General features: G+C 40.9%; 1 protein-coding gene across 1 annotated transcript in view; it reads left to right on the top strand.

The window, feature by feature from the left end:
- Positions 1 to 14,216, top strand: part of FER1L6 (fer-1 like family member 6) — a 91,410-nt gene extending 77,194 nt beyond the window's left edge. Inside the window, exons 27-32 of the mRNA XM_075827964.1 lie at positions 3,633 to 3,721; positions 5,256 to 5,354; positions 5,638 to 5,879; positions 6,709 to 6,872; positions 7,152 to 7,252; positions 13,654 to 14,216. Of these exons, the coding sequence (XP_075684079.1) occupies positions 3,633 to 3,721; positions 5,256 to 5,354; positions 5,638 to 5,879; positions 6,709 to 6,872; positions 7,152 to 7,252; positions 13,654 to 13,834 (876 nt within the window). The 3' untranslated portion in view covers positions 13,835 to 14,216. The remainder of the gene's footprint in view (positions 1 to 3,632; positions 3,722 to 5,255; positions 5,355 to 5,637; positions 5,880 to 6,708; positions 6,873 to 7,151; positions 7,253 to 13,653) is intronic.
- The last annotated feature ends 4,003 nt before the right edge of the window (positions 14,217 to 18,219 follow it).

Below are 18,219 nucleotides of genomic sequence, written 5' to 3'. Positions count from 1 at the left end.
GATTTTCTGCTACTTAAAGAGGCTCTGTCACCAGATTATAAGCGCCCTATCTCCTACATAATGTGATCGGCGCTGTAATGTAGATTACAACAGTGTTTTTTATTTTGAAAAACGATAATGTTTGAGCAAGTTATGAGCAATTTTAGATTTATGCTAATTAGTTTCTTAATGCCCTATTGGTCGTTTTTTAACTTTTGACCAAGTGGCCGTTGTAAAGAGAAGTGTATGACGCTGACCAATCAGTGACCAATCAGCGTCATACACTTCTCTCCATTCATGTCTATTTGTACTCAGCACAGCCTGATCTCGCGAGATCACGCTGTGCTGTCACATACACCCACATTAACTTTACTGAAGTGTCTTGAGAGTGAATAGACATTGCCTCCAGCCAGGACGCGATGTCTATTCACACTCCCGACACTTCGGTAAAGTTTTTGTGGGACTTACTCACACAGCACAACTTGATCTTGAGAGATCACACTGTGCAGTCATTCACAGCGTGATCTCGCGAGATCACGCTGTGCTGTGACTAAGTCCCACACAAACTTTACTGAAGTGTCAGGAGTGTGAATAGACACCGCGTCCTGGCTGGAGGCAATGTCTATTCACTCTCAAGACACTTCAGAAAAGTTAATGTGGGTGTATGTGATAGCACAGCGTGATCTCGCTGTGCTGAGTACTATAAAACCTATAAAGTGTAGGGCACAATTAACACAAATATATTTGAGAGAAAAATACATACATTTTTATTGAATGTCACAACATTAATTTCACTGTATAGTTTGATAAAAATTTAATTGTGCTCCCACAATATGAAAAATTTATAAGGTTCACTGAAGTAGCAATTAAGTAAAAAATACCTTTTAATAGTAACTTGTTAAAAACAGGGGTAACACACCACTGTGACATAAGCCCCACCGTGATTATTAAAAAATGTATTAAACAAAAAACACTGAGTCATTATGATGCATATATCTCGGTGTTTGTAACGATATTTTGTCTGGAATCAGCATATATCCAGGGCACACCAGTAGTACAATCCACAAATAAAGCACAGGTGTCCGAATGAATCGGCTCTCCTAGTACTGGGTGTAACACAATATGACTGTCCCCAATGCAAACATTCCATAAACAATAAACGACCCTTCGTGGATTGTACTACTGGTGTGCCCTGGATATATGCTGATTCCAGACAAAATATCGTTACAAACACCGAGATATATGCATCATAATGACTCAGTGTTTTCTGTTTAATACATTTTTTAATAATCACGGTGGGGCTTATGTCACAGTGGTGTGTTACCCCTGTTTTTAACAAGTTACTATTAAAAGGTATTTTTTACTTAATTGCTACTTCAGTGAACCCAATGTCACAACATTAAAAATAGGTCATACTGAGCATGAACAAAAAGACGTCTGACAATTACAGAGGACATACAAGAGATCATAAATGACAGTGTCAAGGGTAATATGTCTACCTACTTCTAGGTTAAATTAGCCTGATCAAGTAGTAATTAAAGCCTCTGTATATATATTAGCATGTGAATTGCAAAGTGCAGGATATATACAGATGAGAAGAAACTTGCATGAAAGATGAATGCAACCAGTGCAAAGTATATCAACAAGCACAAAGCTTAAAGCTGGAGTCCGGTGTATGGAACACACAGTACCTACAATCTGTAATGCAAGTAATTTAAGTGGAGTAATACCTAGAGGATAAGATGTATAACATACCCATTGCAGTCCTCTGCATGGAGGGAACGTCAGTCCCGACGCGCGTTTCGGGGAAATGCCTTCGTCCGGGGGTGGCGTCTCTCCAGCAGGGACCTCCCCTTTTAAAGTATATAGCTGTCCAATCATATCGACAGCGTGGATCACATGGGGCAGTGGGTTTGTATAAGGTAGCGTCATGTGTCGGGGGCGGGAAAGCCATGTGCTTGTTGATATACTTTGCACTGGTTGCATTCAACTTTCATGCAAGTTTCTTCTCATCTGTATATATCCTGCACTTTGCAATTCACATGCTAATATATATACAGAGGCTTTAATTACTACTTGATCAGGCTAATTTAACCTAGAAGTAGATAGACATATTACCCTTGACACTGTCATTTATGATCTCTTGTATGTCCTCTGTAATTGTCAGACGTCTTTTTGTTCAAGCTCAGTATGACCTATTTTTAATGTTGTGACATTCAATAAAAATGTATGTATTTTTCTCTCAAATATATTTGTGTTAATTGTGCCCTACACTTTATAGGTTTTATATTAGTTGTTTAGGGCAACACACCAAGGGTTACTTGGCTTTACTGAGGTCTAGCCTTTCAATATAGGCAGTAGTATAGCATATATTTATATATGTATACCAATTAGACCTTCTTCCTGCATGTACCAATAGGTTTATGTGTGCTGAGTACTAATGGACATGAGTGGCGAGAAGTGTATGACGCTGATTGGTCACTGATTGGTAGGCGTCATACACGTCTCTTTACAATGCCCACTTGGTCAAAAGTTAAGAAACGCCCAGTTGGGCATTAAGAAACTAATTAGCATAATTCTAAAATTGCTCATAACTTACTCAAAAATGATCGTTTTTCAAAATAAAAACCACTGTTGTAATCTACATTACAGCGCCGATCAGATTATGTAGGAGATAGGGCGCTTATAATGTGGTGTCAGAGCCTCTTTAAACAAACGGTCTTGTAGAAATATTGCAGAGAACACGTTGGTGAGTTGAACCCTACAATTCTGACTAGCAGATGGCTGGCGGGGTCGGGTTTTTGCAGAGGGGCAGCTTGTAGTATGTTCATTTTCCTATTGTAGGCCGAGCACTGGGGAAGGTCTCCTACTGCAGCCAGTTGCCTTACAGACAGAGCCAAGTCTGATCTGAGGTTTGTGAGAAGCAGCGGAAAAATATGGCGACCTCATAGGACAGATATAGAAGAATTCTTTTGATTGTAATATGAGAGAGAATAGGATCAAAAGAGAGAAGATTAAAGGGGTTTTCCCACCATAGAAAATTATGGAATATATCTAGAATATGGCGTCACTTTCTAAACCGTGGGGGTCTGAGTCCTCAGCACTAGGGGCCCACAGCTCTAGTTAAGCGCTGTAGCTCTTTCACAGTTTTTTTTTCAGTTCCTTTATTCTCCGGAAAGGCGGGGAGCCTAGAGGTCGGACCCCCACCAATCATAACATTATGAAACATCCTAGCAAAATGCCATAACGTTATAAGATGGAAATAACCCTTTAAGGGAGGAATTGCTGGAATACACTGGAAACATCTTGTCTTCAATGCATAAACAGAACAGTAACAAACCACGAATATGACAGAAATTACAAGTGTGCTCCCTCCATCCTCAAACCTCGTTACCGCCTCAACTAATAATCGCGCTAATCTATGAGCTGCTAAATTACAATGGATAAAGATTGTTACTATCTCCTTTTAAGGATCTAATGTGCAAATGAATGGACATGTTTATGTGTAATCTATAAATATATTTTGATATTTAATTAATCGCATCATTACGCTTCATTAAGGCAGAATGGCTGTGAATACAACATTTTTCAATTTTAATAAAGCCATCATATATATGATAACATTCCCAGTATGGGCTCTTGTTTCGTTGTAGGGACGGATACAGATGTGGGTGGACATGTTTCCGACTGATCTGCCCCTTCCAGGCCCTCCTGTTGATATCTCACCCCGAAAGCCAAAGGGGTAATTATGTTTTGATTTTTTGTTTTCGGTTTAGATACATTTTTTATATTTACTAGTGATTGCTAATATCAAATCTTGATAGGTACCGGACTATCAAACATTCTGGATTACCAGACGGTCGTAGGAAAAGTGTTTAGAATTTACTTGTTGAGAACTGAGAACAAGGGTCAGATTATCAGAATTGCTGAATTATTAGTACTCATGTTAAAGGATAACAATAATATGTAAATGAATAAATTTTTTCATACTTGTACCTCCTGATAATAAGGGGGAGATTTATTAAGATTGGCATTTCCTATGGCATTCTTAAAGGGGTTTTCCAGACACTAAAAATGGATGGCCTCTCCTCAGGAAGGGCCATCAATATCTGATGGGTCGCATTTAGCTGCGATTCACAGGTATTACAGCCTTTTCTCCCATTCACTAAGGCCCCATGCACACGGCCGTGCCCATAATCACGGCCGCCAACTGCCATCCCGCATTTTCGGGCCGTGCTCCCATACAAAGTATGGGAGCACGGCCCGTAAAATGCAAAAGAACGGACATGTTCCATAATTTTCGTAACATTTCTACGGCACAGACACCCATCCGTAGCAATACGTAAAGGTGTCCGTGGCCAATAGAACTGAATGGGTCCGTAATTGCGAACCGTATTATGGTCCCCAATTAGGGACAATATTTACGGTCATGTGCATGGGGCCTTAAATGGGAGAAATGGCTGCAATACCTGTGAATCGCCGCTAAATGCGTTTTGACGACTCACAGTGAGCAAGAAGAAATTAAGGGGAAGCAGCGCTCGTACGAGCGCTGCGGCCCATTCAAAACAGCTGATCGGGCGTCAGACCCCGACCCATCAGCTATTAATAGCCTATCCTGAGAATAGGCCATCAATTTTTAATGGCTGGAAAACCCATTTAATAAAAAGATTGCTGGAGTAGGATGTGCCTAATTTCTAAAGAGGCGCACGCCTCTTGATAAATTAGACACATCTCTAGTCATACATGCACTAGAAAATGAAATCTACTCCAGCTACGAGCGGGAGTAGATTTTCGCTGTAATTTAATCCAGTCTCTGGTGTACTTTATAGAAGGTTTGTCAGGCCCGGGGCGACCCGTCACCTTCATCTAAGCACCACCAATATTTTTTTAGAAAAGTGGTGTGAGTAGTGAAAACGGCACAAAAGTCAACATTTTTGTCGCAAATTGCCACTTCTGTGCCATTTGCACATTTTCGACGTCAGAAAACAGGCGTACAAATTGAATAAATTCCCCTTAGTGTCCATATACTACCTAGAGAAGAAAGCACAGCTCCTAAGGGACCCAGTTAGGTGGGTGCTTGTGGGAGGGGCTTCCGTACTACTTTTGCCCAATACCACTCCTCATGGGTGGTGTTAATCTACTGATGGCTCCTCCCCTTCACAATAGAACTGCTGCCATCTGCTGACTGTAGATAGACTTTACATAAAATTGTAAATAAGAAAAGCATGACTCCAGAATGCAGAATTGTGTATATTATGTATTGTCTGTGTTGACAGCTATGAATTAAGGATAATCATTTGGAATACAGAGGATGTTATATTGGAGGATGAGAATATATTCACCGGACAAAAATCAAGTGATATCTATGTAAAGGGGTAAGTGTCTGGTACTTCATATATGGATCCTGAAGACATGTGTAAGCTGTATGTATTATGTGCTGGGCTCTGTATATATAGTATATAAAGTCTGGTGGGGAACTAGAACTGGAAAATAATTCTTCGCAATAATGAAAAGTGGAGTGTGGTATAGTACACCATTCTTCAAGAGCATGCTGGGTGTTTAACATCAGCTGAACAGCCACCAGATTATTGGTATACATACTCACATCCTTCTCGAGTAATATCTAGAGCAGGAACTAATTATCCCTTATTCTTGTAGGTGGTTGAAAGGCCTTGAGGATGACAACCAGGAGACAGATGTCCACTACAACTCTCTGACAGGAGAAGGAAATTTCAACTGGCGCTTTGTCTTCCCGTTTAATTATTTGCCCGCGGAGAAGCAAGTTGTGGTCAGTAAACGGGAAAACATATTTTCTCTGGAGAAGACAGAACGTAAAATTCCAGCTGTTCTCGTGCTCCAGGTTTGGGATTTTGAGAGACTTTCATCTGATGACTTCTTGGGTATGTAGAGCAATTACTCAATATCTACCTACATATACCTATCATCCATGACTAAATTTATTGTTCTGCCCCCTTGTCTTGTGAAGGTTTATATTTAGTATTCCAGCTGAGAAGTACAATTTTAGCAAGAGGAAAAAGAGTTCTTGAAGAGAACTTGTCAACCAGGAGAGGTTACCCTTAGATCTTTAAGATGCCTACAGAATTTCTCAGAAACAGGACATGCCACATTTTAAAGGGCTGTGGGTTGGCTCTGTTCAATAATAAAAAGGGATAAGAGCACGGAGCAACCTTATATGCTCAATGGTTAATGTGGTGAACGATATTCAAGACAACCAATCAAAAGGTCTAGTTTAGTCGTTTTAAGGTTTCTGTAAGATGGGCTAATGTGAAAGCACCTGGCTTGATGCCATTTACCCTTTAAATTGTTGCACTGACATGGTGGATCCTAAATTCTCTATCTTTCTTACTTCTTCTAACAAATGGAGGCAGGCCAAGCCACTTCTATGGAAGGAGAATGAAGGGCGAAATACCAACACCTAACCCCCCCCCCCCCTCCTCCCAAAGGTTATTGACATTGTTGACTGACAAGGGTTTTTGGGTGGTTGATATTTGGCCAAGGACATGCATGGGTATGTGAACCGCCACAGTATGGTAGACTCCATTTTTATTTTGACATGGGGTCCTCATTTCAGACTCAACGCCCCTGGTGGTACCACCTCAATGGCAAACAAGGTTACTAAATATACATGTCCTAAGTCACAATGCTGATTATTATGATTCTATTTTACATAATCGCGCAGATTTTTGAATTGTATTGCAAATTTTCCAGGTTCAATGGAATTAAATCTGAACGGATTCCATCGTGGAGCCAAGACAGTCAAGAGCTGTGACCTGAGTATGGCTACAACCTTAAAGGATGACAACCGGATTTCCATATTTCAGCAAAAAAGAATTCGAGGCTGGTGGCCATTTGTGAAGTCAGGAGAACTGACAGTAAGTTCTGTGTAATATTTTATGAGACCTTTCTTCTAATTAATAAATTATGTTCATCAGTGATGTATGTTCAGTGATGGGCGGAGTTGTGACTACCTGTCATTAATTTTCTTGAAAATGATGAGAGATGCAACTGTAGTATAAGTTTTGTAGTGGCGAACAACTAATCAAATAAAAAATAGTTCTAGAAGAATACTAGAGAAAAAAGTAAGTAATAAAACACTTATACATTTTCGGTGGAGCGACCCTTTAATTGCTGTTTCTTTTACACTTGTCCAGGGCAAAGTAGAAGCAGAGTTTCATCTGGTCACAGCAGAGGATGCCGAAAAGAATCCTGTTGGACGTGCCCGAAAAGAACCAGAGCCATTAGATAAGCCAAAGTAAGTGGCAATGGGTTTGATGCACGTTTGTTGTGTAGACCACAGCAAACTTAAAGGGGTTGTCCACTTCTGACAATCCTTTTTTGTGAGAAGGATCCAGCTGCCGTCACCCCCAACAATCAGTTGTAATCTGTGGAGGAACCTGGCAGGAAGTATTCAATGCCTCTTCAGCACCACCACAGGAGAAATGCAGCATTAGATTTTGCCTATTAAAATCAATGAGCCACTCCAGCTAATGGAAAGTCCCAAATGAGGGGCTAAGAATACCCTAATATGGTATTTGAAAATGAATTTAAACTAGACAACCCCTTAAATCTGTGATGTTGACCAAAAACGGACTTTAAGAGATCGGGAATTTTTAGCCACCGTTATAAGAGGTTGCATGATGTTAGAAAGACACAGACTTAGGCCTCCTTTACATGAACGTGATATACGTCCGTGCGACGCGCGTGCTTTTCACGCGGGTCGCACGGACCTATAGAAGTCTATGGGGGCATGCAGATAGTCCGTGAGTTTTGTTCAGCGTGAGTGCGCTGAAAAAAACTCACAACATGTTCTAAATTTCTGCGTTTTTCGCGCATCACGCACCCATTGAAGTCAATGGCTGCGTGAAAACCACGAAGGTCGCACGGAAGCACTTCCGTGCGAACTGCGTGATTCGCGCAAGAGCTGTCAAACTCTGAATGTAAACAGAAAAGCACCACGTGCTTTTCTGTTTACAAACATCCAAACGGAGTGTCAGAATTTAGATATGAGCGCACCGAACTTCACCGGGTTCGGCCGAACTCGTTTTGACCGAACCCGGCAAAAAAAATTCCGGTACGCGACGTCAGGAGACAGTCACTGTCCAGGGTGCTGAAAGAGTTAAACTGGTTCAGCACCCTGGACAGTGACTTCCGATCACAATATACATCAAAGTGTAAAAAAAAAAAGAAGTTCTGACTTACCGATAACTCCCGGCTTCTTCCTCCAGTCTGACCTCCCGGGATGACAATTCAGTCCAAGTGACAGCTGCAGCCAATCACAGGCTGCAGCGGTCACATGGACTGCCGCGTCATCCAGGGAGGTGGGGCCGGATGTCAAGAGAGGGACGCGTCACCAAGGCAACGGCCGGGAGACCGGACTGGAGGAAGCAGGAAGTTCTTGGTAAGTATGAACGTCTTTTTTTTATTCACAGGTTGCTGTATATTGTGATCGGAATTCACTGTCGAGGGTGCTGAAAGAGTTACTGCCGATCAGTTAACTCTTTCAGCACCCTGGACACTGACTGACGTCGACTAGCCTCATCTCTATGATGGCGGCTGCGCGAAAATCACGCAGCCGCGCATCATACACTGATGACACACGGAGCTGTCAAGTGCCTTTTGCGCACGCAAAACGCTGCGTTTTTTTGCTTGCGCAAAATGCACACGCTCGTGTAAATGAGGCCTTAGGGTATGTTCACACGGCTTATTTTCGGCCGTTTTGCCGAAAAAACGGACGCGAAAAAGAAGTGCAGGTTACTTTATGGGATGTTTTTGGAGCCGTTTTTCATAGGCTCTATTGAAAACCGCTCCAAAAACAGCCGTAAAAAACGCCGCCAAAAACGCGAGTGGCTTGAATCATTAAATCAGGAGCTGTTTTCCCTTGAAAACAGCTCCGTATTTTCAGATGTTTTTGACTCAGCGTGTGAACATATTCTTAGGTAACAATAACCGTTTTATCTCTGATCAAATTTGCGCACAGTAAAAATGGAAGAAAAAAGAAAGAAACGTTTGTTTAATTTCAGGAAAAAATGTTGACTAGTAACTAATCAGTATAGGAACTAGAAAATAAAACTGTAGTCCTCAGCAGAGATAATGAGAATAAAGCCATCTGAGCCGATCAGCCGCCACTTCATCACACCAACTCAGCAGCCTCTACTCAGGGCTATAGAACGGGCCTCTGACCCCTATACAGAAATGAATCTGCACTAAACCGGTGATAAAAGGTGAACATTTAGGCTAAGTTCACACTAGCGTTACTATCAGTTTACCTCTCTGCAGTCCGCAGAACTTTTGTTTCCGTTCCAAAAAAACGGAAACCTAGCAAACGGAGACAAATGGAAAGCAACTGATACAAAAGTATTACCATTGAAATCAATGGTCATTTTAACAGAACCGTTGCTTTCCGTTTAATGTATCGATAGTCTCTTCCTCTGACGGAACAGAGGTAAACGTATAGTAACGCCAGTGTGAAAGAAGCCTTACTTTAAAAGGTTTCTTTACCGTAAACAATTTCCTCTAAAATCCCCTTCTCAGATCAGGATTTCCCCCTAGTAGTCAGAGCTGAGAGACAAGGAAAGTGCGGTTCTCTGTTCTGGTTGTTTATGGGTTTTCGTTGAAATCAATGGATGTTCAGTGAGCACCAAATAATGCTCCATTACCCTACAGAATGAAAATAAGCATTTAAGCTGTGGGTCACCCACTGATAACAGCTGATCTAGGGGGTCCAAGCAATGGTTTGGGCTTTTACTGAGACTGCTCAAGGGTGTAAATAACATAGGGCAGACCATTTGGCTGCTATTGGGTCTTTGTCCTATTACCTTAAATACTGGGTGGCATGAAACTGTGCAGGGGAACCGTGTTGCTAGCAAACTAGGGGGGGGGGGGTGGGCTTTCTGTCCTGGCTCGCAAGCCCTGGCACCATTATTGGGAGCCCAGCCCATTTTATCTTTGCTATAGGGCCACTTCTCTTTTATATACACCACTGAGTCTGTAGCTTAGGGACTAATAATATCAAAAGGGGGTTATTCTAAGTAGACACCCCTTTAAATAATACATCATAACAATTTATCAAAATGCAGGACAAGCCTTTGCAATGAGTAGAAAATTGTCTGGCAGGGCAGACGCCTATAATGGAGATTATGATGAAAAGTAAATGTTCATCTTTATAATGGATTTCCATTATATTGCCATCCTCAGCCTTTACTGAGAGACAGATGTTATAAAACTGCGAGTCCTGTGATCAATATACTCCCATCATTCCAAGCAGCAATAATACTGCTGAAACGGGAAAAATACAACTCTGAAAGAAAGAAGCAGCCCTGAAACATTTTATTCTCCCCAAGAAATATAATGATTCAACGATGAAAGCAACAAAATGCAAAATCGCTAAAACAATACATGAAAGAATATCTGATAAAGAACTGAATCTGCCGCCATGAAACATTCAGCTTCTGCCGTCTGTGCCGCAAAAGACCATAAGGAAACGTCTTTTCCATAGGGCAGCCATATTGGAGAAGCACTCTTCCTTCCTGTATGGTCTGTATAGACAGTGCTGCAGAATGTGTGTGCTTTATGGCAGCTGTAATCAATGTCAGAAAAGTTTCCATAGACTATTATAGTATTCAGAAAGACTTCTACCCATTCACTAGAGAGAAACAGGAGAGCTGGATACAGAGTCTTATGTGTGTGTATAGTGTTAAGGCCCTAATACACCGGCCAATTTTGGCTTATGTAACGAGCGCCGTTCAATGAGACATCGTTGATCGGCGCTCGTTTGCTTCTGTCACAAGGAGCTATATATGGGGACGAGCGATCGTTACTCCGATTTCTCGTCCCCTTACATTATTATCATGTCAGCAGCGTGTCTCCCTGTTTACGCAGGGAGATGTCTTGCCGACAATAATAATATTTCAGTTTTTTAAAACGATCCGATCAGCAGATGATCGAGCATTTGCCCGGTCATCTGCTGATCGCTGCCCTGTTTACACAGGGCAATTATCGGCAACGAGCGTTATATGAGCGATCGTTTGCCCGATAATTGCCCAGTGTAAAACCCCCTTTACTTTCCATGTCTTATCAAGACCTCCAGAAGTACAATAGAGCGGTCATTATATCCCGGGCCCTCTAATGATAATGAGATGACTCTACTGTCCTTGTACCAGTCTACACAGCAAAACTGAAACGTGAGCTGCAGGAAATAGGGAGTGTCAGCCCATCGTTTCTGCTCCAGTGGCCAGTGTGAAAACTGGAATATTTAATTTTTTTGTTTTTTATATGTATAGTCAAATGTTTTATAAAAAAAACATATGTTTATATTAAAAACCTGATTAAAATAATATGTAATTTTCTGATGGTATATTCACCTTAAAGCTTCTCTCCACCCAAATACTAATCTTAAACTGCAGCAGTTTGAATTTCAGAGCTTTTCCTCTGGAATCAGCCAGTTGCAATAATAGACAACCATTTTGGAGGCTATGGAGCTCTCTTCGGTCACCCAGTCACCCAGAATGCATACAACCAAATGTAAACTTAAACTTCTCTGTTCTTTCCTCCCTCCCCGAAGGGAGCCGGCTGCAGTTCCCTGCACAGTTTGTTGACTTTGAGCGCCACTGAGCAGGAAAAATTGAAAAGAGAACGCAGCGCTAAATTAAGGGGCAGAAAGCAGAAACTAGCTCTTCTAATATCACACAGTTTTAAAACAGAAAATAATAGTGCTGCATTCTAAAGAAAGTTCAGCAGGACACAACTAAGAAATGGACTTTACTATTTTGAACACTTTGATCCTAAACAACAAAATAATAGCAATAATATAAAAAAAATGAAGACTGGTAAGTTTAACCCCTTCTCTTCCAACGTACACTCAAGTCATAGCCCGATAGGGGATTATGTAGCGGGCTCACCAGCTGAGCCCGCTCCATACAACACGGGTTTTCGGCTGTAGATTACAGCCCAAACTTCATTGTAACGAGCGCGATCCCGCTCTTTTAACCCTTTAGATGCTGAGGTCAATAGTGACCGCGGCATCTAAAGAAAGAGGGGGATAACCTGTCTGACAGCCGATTGCCCCCACCGTGACGTGATCGTTGGCATGGCAGCCTGGGGGCCTAATGGAGGCCCCCAGGTCTGCCATCTTTGTAAACCCCGAAACACAATATACTGCAATACATTAGTATTGCAGTATATAGTGCAAGTGATCCAATGATCACTGGTTCAAATCCCCTAGGGGGACTAATAATAAAAGTAAAAATCAGTTAAATAAAGTACAAAAAAAAAAACATTTTCCTCCTAAAGCATTGTAAAAAAAAACAAAAGAAAATAGATATAATTGCTATCGCTGCATCCACAAAAGTATGAACTATTACAATATAACATGTGTTAACACGCACAGTGAACTCCTTAAAAAAAAAGTAAAACATCAGAATTGTAGATTTTTGGTCACCTCATCTCCCACTAAAAATGGAATAAAAGTGATCAAAACCATTAAAAACTAAAGCTCGTCCATCAAAAAATATGCCCTCATACCGCTCAATCTATGGAAATATAAAATAGTTAAAGCTCTCAGAATTTGGCGACACAAAATTAATTTAATTTTTGACTAGTAAAAAAAAAAAAAAAAAATGTTTTATAGAAAAATATAAAAAACAACTATATAAATTTGGTACAGCCGTTATTGTATTCACCCGCAGAATAAAACTTTTTGTAAAAATAGACACGAGAGGATTTTCACCCTGAGAGATTTCTATAAGACGCACATTGATATCAATAAGTAAGTAGCAAAGGCAGCGTTGATTCATTTATTTCCAGAGGAGAAGAATATAATGAAGTAGAGTTTATTTTCCAGCTGCAGTTTAATCAAACAGAACCGGTGACTACAACTGCAATTTAATTTTGAGAAACTGATTTATTCATAGGGTTATTACTCGCTGGAACCCATTGTTGTTTAATTATTTTTTGGATTCAATTATTAAACGTCATCTTTGTCATTGGTATGAAAAATACTGCACGCATCAGGCTGTCATTTAAGGGTATGTTCACACGCTTAACAAAAAACGTCTGACAATACGGTGTTGTTTTCAAGGGAAAACAGCCCCTGATTTTCAGACGTTTTTTGAGCAACTCGCGTTTTTCGCTGCATTTTCGCTGCGTTTTTTACGGCAGTTTTTGGAGCTGTTTTCATTGGAGTCTATGAGAAAACGGCTCCAAAAACGTCCCAAGAAGTGTCCTGCACTTCTTTTGACGAGGCTGTAATTTTACGAGCCGTCTTTTGACAGCGACGCGTAAAATGACAGGTCGTCGGCGCAGTACATCGTAAAGCCCATTGAAAGTAATGGGCAGATGTTTGCCGACGTATTGGAGCCGCTTTTTCAGACGTAATTCGAGGTGTAAAACGCCTCCATTACGTCTGAAAATAGGTCGTGTGAACCCAGCCTAACAGTCACGTGTTTGTCTTTGCTTGAAATACCACGCCTGACCACATGGTGTGCTGTTTACAGGAAACATAGCTGTGAGCGACAGGAGGCACTATACATTTTCATTCAGGCAGGTGTAATACAATATTTTAGGCACCACCTAGTGGTAAAAATGTTTATTCCAAAGTGATACCATTTAGCCCACCCCTCACCCAGCTATTAATAAAGTTTTTATTCTGTCTTCCAGCCGTCCGGACACGTCCTTCTCCTGGTTTGTCAATCCTTTCAAGTGTTTCTTCCACCTGATCTGGAGAAATTACAAGAAATACATCATCATTGCCCTAGTCCTGCTTATTCTAGCCGTGTTCATCGCCTTGTTCGTCTATACACTGCCTGGCGCCATTAGTCACAGGATTCTGAGCGGGTGATCATTCCTGGTAGGGGAGTCTGGTGGATCTACAGCAGGAGGGCAACCAAAGCCAAGTGGATATCTATACCCAGGTTAATTTTACTGCTCTCTGTCCACAATTGTGGTAACACCAGCCGGCCCTTACCAAAAAACCTCAATCTAGAAGCTGCTCTATATACTATTATGGGATATTTCTACCGTGCTGATCCGTGCAGATAAGGCAAATGCTGAAACACTCAGTTTGGACGAGGTTCTTGATTTATTGAGAAAACTGCTAAAATAACATAATGTGCAATGAATTTGTGACAACATCAGCACGTTTTATTAAGAATGCTGCCAATACTTACACAGCCAGTAAATGTTACAGCTATTATGTATATTCTGCTCGGAGCTGTATTAAATGCAACTGTTATTGAAATATATCTTGCAAACTATGGTTTTGTTTCTTATAATTCATTGATTTTTATTTAGTATGGCTGGAGCTGTGACATCTTCTCATTCATGTAAACAGTTTTAACAAGCTTTCCTTCACAAGTCTTCTTCACTTGCAGCAGGATATATCCCTGAGGAGACTTCTAAATTTTCACCCAGAATTCCAGCCTGCACAGCTATCAGTGTGAGAGAGGAATGAGGGAAGAGACATAGGTTCACAAGCATAAGCATTGAGAGAAGGAATGGTACGATAGAAAACAGCTTCACAGAGAACACCCACTGAGCTCAAAACCTGCAGCTTTAAAAGCAGACATGCCAGGGAAAGCATATAAAAAACAATGTAGCAATGAGCCAACAACATAGTGCAACATGAACCTCTCCAGGTATAAAGATACCTAGCTGAAAATTTTTTTATCTACGGCAAATGTGCTCTGAAAACCGAAATAATATATATAACTTGTATCTGCATAGTATCACTTTAAAGGTCAATTACATTAACGTAATGAAACTCAAATTATATGTATGATACATTCCCTTTAAGTCATTGTTGGAGCCGTACAATATTTTTGGAAATTGTCTCTATTCTAAAATGTTGTAACCTAATACTTCTTACAGCTGAGAGTTTGTTACAATTGTACTTAGTCTAGACGATTCTCTGTAAGCTGAACACATCAGCACAAAAACACAACAAACCAATCTATTATACAGATTACTATTTGGAGACTAGGAGTAATATATTATGCCACATAATTTCACTTTGTGACAAATATACCTCATAGAATTGCCTGACTGCAGTTTTTGTGGCAGTTTTTAAATCCAAACACAGAAGTGGATACAGAAGAGAAGTATTAGGGTATGTTCACACGGCAGCGTCCGTTACGGCTGAAATTACGGTGCTGTTTTCAGGAGAAAACAGCTCCGTAATTTCAGCCGTAATGGCATGTGCAGGCGTCTTTCGCTCGGTCCATTACGGACGTAATTGGAGCTGTTTTTCCATTGTGTCAATGGAAAACGGCTCCATTTACGTCTGAAGTAGTGACAGGCACTTCTTTGATGCGGGTGTCTTTTTTACGCGCCGCCTTTTGACGGCGGCGCGTAAAAAAAATGACCGTCGGAACAGAACATCGTAAGACCCATTCAAATGAATGGACAGATGTTTGCCGACGCTTTTGAGCCGCATTTTCGGATGTAATTCGGGGCTAAAATGCCCGAATTACGTCCGTAAATAGTGTGTGTGAACCCAGCCTTAGTCTTTCCTTTATACATTTCATACTTTTTGGATCCTCTCATGGCTTTGGCACAAAAAACTGCTACGAAAACTGTGATTCCAGCCGTATAAGTCTTATAGCCCGTGATCCAAGGCACAAACCCTGAGATCTCAGTCCAATCAAACCCCCAACTCCTATAACCCCTCACTCGTTCTATAATCCACAACGTGGATACAAAACTCCATGTAAATCTATAGGGCTGTAAATCTACAGGATTTTACACTGTTTCGGAAAGACAGGACAAATAGGAAAGGCTGTAGTGTATGTCTGTTTGTGAGAAGCTTTATGAAGGCAGTGGTGTATGTCTGTATGTGAGAAGTGATATGAAGGCGAGTGTGAAAGAGACATTAGAGGGTGAAGATTGTGAGGAGATTTAAACCTTGTGGGTGGAATTACAAAGGAAGGTAAACACTGAAAAAATTACTTTTGGTGTAATCTATAGACCCCCCAATATATCTGAGGAGATGGAAGTTCAGCTATATAAACAGATGGAGCAGGCAGCACAGGCTGGTACTGTAGTGATAATGGGAGATTTTAATTACCGGGATATAAATTGATGTCATGGTTCGGCTTCAAACTGACATTTCCTCAAACTGTTGCAGGAAAATTTTATGGGCCACTTTGTGGAAGACACGACTAGAGGTGAAGCTCTGTTGGATCTGGTCATTTCTAATAATGCAGAGAGCTTGTTGGGAAAGTCAATGCTCGTGAAAACCTCGGTAACAGTGATCACAATATAGTTATATTTTACCTATACTGTAAAAAACAAACACAGGCTGGGAGGGCAAAAACACTTAATTTTAAGAAGGCCAATTTCCCCAGGATGAGGGCGGCAATTCAGGACATAGACTGGGAAGAACTAATGTCAAATAATGGTACAAATTATAAATGGGAGATTTTCAAATCTACTTTGGGTAATTATAGTGCAAAATGTATTCCTATAGGTAACAAGTATAAACGACTCAAATTGTCTTACACCTTCTGTAAAAAGGGCAGTACATGACAAAAAAAGGGCATTTGAAAAATACAAATCTGAGGGTACAGCTGTAGCTTTTGTAAATTATAAAGAGCTTAATAAAATCTTTAAAAAGGTAATAAAATCAGCAAAAATACAAAATGAAAGGCAGTTGGCCAAGGATAGTAAAACAAATCCCCAAAAATTATTCAAGTATGTAAATGCAAAAAAGCCAAGGTCTTAACATGTAGGACCCCTAGATAGTGGTAATGGGGAGTTGGTCACAGGGGATCAAGAGAAGGCAGAGTTACTAAATGGGTTCTTTAGCTCTGTATATACAACTGAAGAAAGAGCAGCTGATGTAGCCGGTGCCAGTGCTGTTAATATATCAGTTGATATACTGAATTGGCTGAATGTAGACATGGTCCAAGCTAAGTTAAATAAAATAAATGTACACAAGGCCCCGGGACCAGATGGGTTACACCCTAGAGTTCTTAAAGAGCTTAGTTCAGTTATTTCTGTCCCCCTCTTCATAATATTCAGAGATTCTCTAGTGACTGGTATAGTGCCAAGGGACTGATGCAGGGCAAATGTGGTGACTATTTTCAAAAAGGGCTCTAGGTCTTCCCCGGGTAATTATAGATTAGTAAACTTAACATCCATCGTGGGGAAAATGTTTGAGGGGCTATTGAGGGACTATATACAGGATTATGTGACAATAAATAGTATTATAAGTGACAGCCAGCGCGGTTTTACTAAGGACAGAAGTTGTTAAACTAACGTGATTTGTTTTTATGAAGAGGTGAGCAGAAGCCTAGACAGAGGGGCCGCTGTAGATATAGTGTTTTTGGACTTTGCAAAGGCATTTGACACTGTCCCCCATAGACGTCTAATGGGAAAATTAAGGACTATATGTTTAGAAAGTATCGTTTGTAATTGGTTTGAGAATTGGCTGAAGGACCATATCCAGAGAGTTGTGGTCAATGATTCCTACTCTGAATGGTCCCCGGTTATAAGTGGTGTACTCCAGGGTTCCGTGCTGAGACCACTATTATTCAATTTATTTATTAATGATATAGAGCAGTGGTCTCAAGTACGCGGCCCGCGTGCCGCATGTGGCCACCTGGGGCAGTCATCTGTGACGCGTGGGACACAGAGCTGCTAGTGCAGGCTCTGCTCCGGGACTCTGTGGAATTCCCTGACATCGCTGTCCCCATATGGACGGCGATGTCTGAGGCTTCCCCAGAGCCGGAGTCCCATGCAGAGCGCAAGTATAGGCTCTGCTCTGAGACTCTGTGGAATTCCCTATCATCGCTGTCCATATATGGACAGTGTTGTCATGGTCTTCCCCAGAGCAGAGTCCCAGGCAGAGCGCTAGTATCGGCTCTGCTCCGGGACTCTGTGGAATTCCCTAACATCGCTGTCCATATATGCAGAACAACCAAAAAACATAGGGGACATAGCACCCAATATTATATCTATGAATGTATAACTGACACGTAACTTCATAAAATATATAAATCTTTATTGGAACATAATAAATAACAATACGTGATATCAGAAATAATATCAATGTTAAAATAAGTCAGATTCCAAGAACAGCATCAGAGAGGTATAGATGTAATTATACCCAAGGGTAAACAAAACAACCCATCTAGAGACAGATTATACCATGTCCACATAAACACCATGTAATATAAAGGACATATTCAGCTGTGAAAGACAGCATGAATACACAGCCCAGATACA

Source organism: Rhinoderma darwinii, chromosome 5 (assembly GCF_050947455.1).
Source record: "Rhinoderma darwinii isolate aRhiDar2 chromosome 5, aRhiDar2.hap1, whole genome shotgun sequence".
Taxonomy (NCBI): domain Eukaryota; kingdom Metazoa; phylum Chordata; class Amphibia; order Anura; family Rhinodermatidae; genus Rhinoderma; species Rhinoderma darwinii.
This window is presented reverse-complemented; position numbering and strand designations above follow the sequence as displayed.